We start from the raw sequence: 4,165 nt of genomic DNA, 5'->3' as shown, positions 1-4,165 counted from the left end.
TAAGTACGCGAGTACCTTAGTTATTGGTGTANAGTATGTTGAGTAATAATATATATATATATATACTATATATATATATATATATATCGATCTTTAGAAATTAATCCATTAACTATTGTGAAAATTGCAAAATGATAAATAGTTTTTTTACTATCGTTTAGTCCGCTCTACCTGTTCACGAGAGCCCGTAGATCTGAGATGACATGCATAATAAGTAATTTTCTTTCTTCAGTTTTTTTAAAAAGAGATTATATATGTTTCTTATTCATAAGAAATAAGTTTTCTGCTGTACATATATGTATAGAATTAAAATAATATTAAATATTGAAATAATATTAAGTATTAAATTTCAAAAATTTAGATTATCTTCCACAAAAAAGATATCCAAAAATGAAGAATTAATTAAAAATCAATATATTCGTGTGTTCGAGCGACATGACATAATTACAAAAAAACGACAAATTCTATACATTAAAACTATCGGAATTAGACTAATATGTTTGTTTAATAACTTTAATCACATTCACATTTGTATAGACTCTACGAAAGCGTTAGTAAAATATTTATTAAGAGACCCGCACAAATAGGGGAACTTAGATATGTATGGTTTGACGTAACGCTTGACAATCAATATCAAACCTTGCAGAAATGAAGTAATTGCCAAATGTCACGGGGTGAAATTACGTCCAATCTACCTTCGTGTTTTTTTTTATAATAAAAATACATGGGGGGGGGTGGGGCGAAAGGAGAGAAGCAGCGATAAGATAAACGGAATGAATTTTCAGAATGTAATTTAAGAAACATAAATTAAAAAAGGTACACGGGTGTGCATAAAAAAATGAAGAAATAAGGTAACATAAAGAATAAACAACGTAACGAAAAAGTTTATTACATAACGAATACAATGATGGATAAATGTAACATAAAATAATAACGTATAATCAACGTAAACAAAATTACATTAATAGAAGATGTGAAACAGAATATGTGCGAGATGAACCAACAATGCGAACAATGTGCATAGGTAATAACGATAGCGACAAACGTATCTGCAGCGGCTCTCTCCATCCTAAATGAGGTACTCGCGTTGCCGGGTCCAGAACAGGTAATTTTTATTTTGCGTGGCAATGTAATCCGCTATTTGCACGCACTCATTGTACATTACCTCTTCTTGACCCTCCTTCGCTGCAATATGAAGCGCCGTGTACATATCTTTCGTAGCGGTGTCCACGGCCGCACCGTGCTGCAGCAACAGCATAACAATATCGATATTTCCTAATCGAGATGCTATATGAAGCGGCGTTTGCTGTTCCTATAAAATATAGGACGAGATAGTATTAGAAAATATAACTTCGTTTTTCGCAAAGCAATAAGATGGAAGCGTGAAGGTGATTACGATGAGATTCATGATTGGAAAAATTTCGAGTTACATCATGTGTTTGTATTATTGTGCCTAAAAGTTTTAAGCGATTGAAAAAGAAAGCGTGAAAAATACAATAGATTTGTCTTACTTGCAATTGGAAGATCACACACTTCAATTACATATATCGCCATAAAAAAAGATAAATTTGAACTTCGGTATATGAGACTGGTTAATGGCTCATGCTTTTGTACAAAGGGGTGCGTATGAGTGATCATTTGTATGTATATGATTTTCTGGATTATAATCCTTAGGATAGGTATTCGCTGTCGTAAAGTTAAACAAGCAGATTCATTGGCTGAAGGTCAAGAAAGCGGCGAAAAGGGAGTCGGAATCAGTTTCGAAATGCAACACGCTCTACTTACCCTTGCACGAGCATCGACTTTGGCACCATTTCTTAGCAAAATTCGAATAATGTCTGTTTGATTAGCTCTGGCTGCCAGATGTAGGGGTGTTTCACCCCTAACAGTTGGCACGTCAGGATTGGCTTCATGCTGCAGTAGGAATATCACGATATTCATACACCCCATAAAACTGGCCACATGTAATGGAGTCAGTCCGGACTGCAAAACACATGTATTGTCTGTTAATATTTTGAATTCTCGATATGACTCCAGAATTAGTTCCATCGATTGTCGTTATCGTTCCAGCAATCAATGTCTCGAAAAACGATGAAGAAATACATAAAAATGATAAATACATAAAAATGATCGTGATAAAATAAGACTACGTCGATCAATTTTGTTAATTTTATTATTAAACGCACGACCCTTTAACCAGTCTTTCAAATTTATCGATCAATTTTATTTTTACAAGGCACAGAAGGATGGATGAAGATTCTTTTTAACAACGTTAATTATCATTAATGTAACTTTTTAACTCCGAATATATGTTCGCGTATTAAAACGATCATTTCTGTACAAATGCGATCGATATCACAATTTGGCTTCGTAATATTCTATCGAACGTTGTCATTGATATTGTGTGAAAACATTTGCGATTTACAGTTGCGAATAGACATTTATGAAAACATGATTGCGAGATGCTTGAGAGTGCGAATGAAAAAATGTGTTGCGTTACCTCCGTGGTCGATTCGATAGATGCACCGTGCTTCAATAGGAGTTCCACCACTTTGATGCGATTTTTCTTGCAAGCGATATGGAGTGGCGTGAAGCCGTTGAGAGCTCGAGCGTTCGGATCGGCTTTACGATCGAGTAGCAATTTAGCGACTCTAACATGACCGCAGTGTGCGGCAACGTGAAGCGAAGTCAAATAGTCGATGGTCACTTCATCTACTGGCGCTCGATGATACAGCAGCACTCTTGCAGCATCCACATGATCTCCTTGAGACGCCATATGTAACGGGGCAAGCCCATTCTGTAAAAAAAAAAATTTTTAATTTAAGACAAAATAGCAGATCCTAAAATATGCATATGTACAATCTAAATAAAAAACTTGGTCTGTAAATTACAAAAAGAATTAGAATATCTTGGTAATTAAAGATTTTAGCGTCGCAACTCTGGAGATAAGTGCAGTCTTAAAATTTTATCTTTTAACTTTAATTTTAATGTTCTATTATAATTATTATTATATCTATCGTAAAAACGTTAAAAATAACAAAGAAGAAATAAAAAGAAAGAGAAAAGTTTTAAAATTTAAAATTTTTTAATTAATCAATACAAGAGAAAATCAATATCAGAGCAAATTTAAAATAGAGCACTTGTTAGTATATACCTTAGTACGCGCGCTAATTGGCGCTGAATTTTCAAGAAGTGTGCTGATAACCTGTTCATGTCCCGATCGCGCTGCGCAATGTAGTGGAGTTAAACCGTCTCTGGTCTTGGCATCAATTTGCGCCGAGTTCTCCAACAATATCTTAACCATATTGTTTTTGCCCCACTTTGCCGCCACATGTAGCGGGCTTATATTATGCTGAAGAAAATACATTACGTTCAAAAACTATTAAATTATAATATTAATTTTAAAATCATTTTAATCAAAACTATTACTATTTCTAAGAGACAGACACAAAATATTATTTATTATTATATGTAATATTGAAAACATATAATGTTATATTTTAGATTTTTATGTTTTTAGACTATTCTATAATCTTAGAATACATGTTATATCTTTGTCTTCAACAATTTAAATCTGAAATTATTTTTAAACTGTGCTATAGAATTATTTTTGTCAAAATAAAAATCGTCACGTATACCTTACCTTAGCTAAATAATTTACATCGGCTCCTCGTTTTATTAATAACCGTGCTATCTCTTCGTTTCCATAATGAGCGGCGATATGAAGAGGAGTGAAACCACTCTTCGACGTCACATCGGGCTTATGGTCGTTCTGTAACATTCAATCATTTCATTGATGTAGTATTTCAATTTACTCAATTGTTTTTAATTTAATTATTTTTTAATATCGTTAATTTAATTAATTTATTATCAATTAATTTTGGTTTGATGTACGAGAGATCCGTTTTAAGCTTACTTGTAAAAGTAAGTCAGCTGCTTTGCAATCGTCTTTCTTCGCGGCGATATGAAGTGCCGGCAGTCTGACTTTGCCTTTCGAATCATTCTCCAAGAGTACACTGACTACCTTGTCGTGGCCTTGCTGCATCGCAACAGCAAGCGGTGTGAATCCATCCTAAAAAACATTAAAATAATTTTAATTTTTAATAAAAGGGTCTAATCAAGAGAGAGAGAGAGAGAGAGAGAGAGAGAGAGAGAGAGAGAAGTA

The 4,165-nt window shown here is 33.6% G+C and overlaps 1 protein-coding gene across 1 annotated transcript in view; it reads right to left on the bottom strand.

The window, feature by feature from the left end:
* LOC105622489 (ankyrin-2-like) overlaps nt 1-4,165 on the bottom strand; it is a 39,335-nt gene that overhangs the window by 22,403 nt on the left and 12,767 nt on the right. Inside the window, exons 5-10 of the mRNA XM_012203905.1 lie at nt 3,917-4,072; nt 3,644-3,772; nt 3,155-3,352; nt 2,501-2,797; nt 1,786-1,983; nt 1,166-1,312 (exon numbers count right to left, since the gene is read on the bottom strand). Of these exons, the coding sequence (XP_012059295.1) occupies nt 1,166-1,312; nt 1,786-1,983; nt 2,501-2,797; nt 3,155-3,352; nt 3,644-3,772; nt 3,917-4,072 (1,125 nt within the window). The remainder of the gene's footprint in view (nt 1-1,165; nt 1,313-1,785; nt 1,984-2,500; nt 2,798-3,154; nt 3,353-3,643; nt 3,773-3,916; nt 4,073-4,165) is intronic.

The sequence above is a fragment of the Atta cephalotes genome (genome assembly GCF_000143395.1).
Source record: "Atta cephalotes unplaced genomic scaffold scaffold00045, whole genome shotgun sequence".
Lineage (NCBI taxonomy): Eukaryota > Metazoa > Arthropoda > Insecta > Hymenoptera > Formicidae > Atta > Atta cephalotes.
Note: the sequence above shows the minus strand (reverse complement) of the source record. Positions and strands in the feature narration are given on the sequence as shown.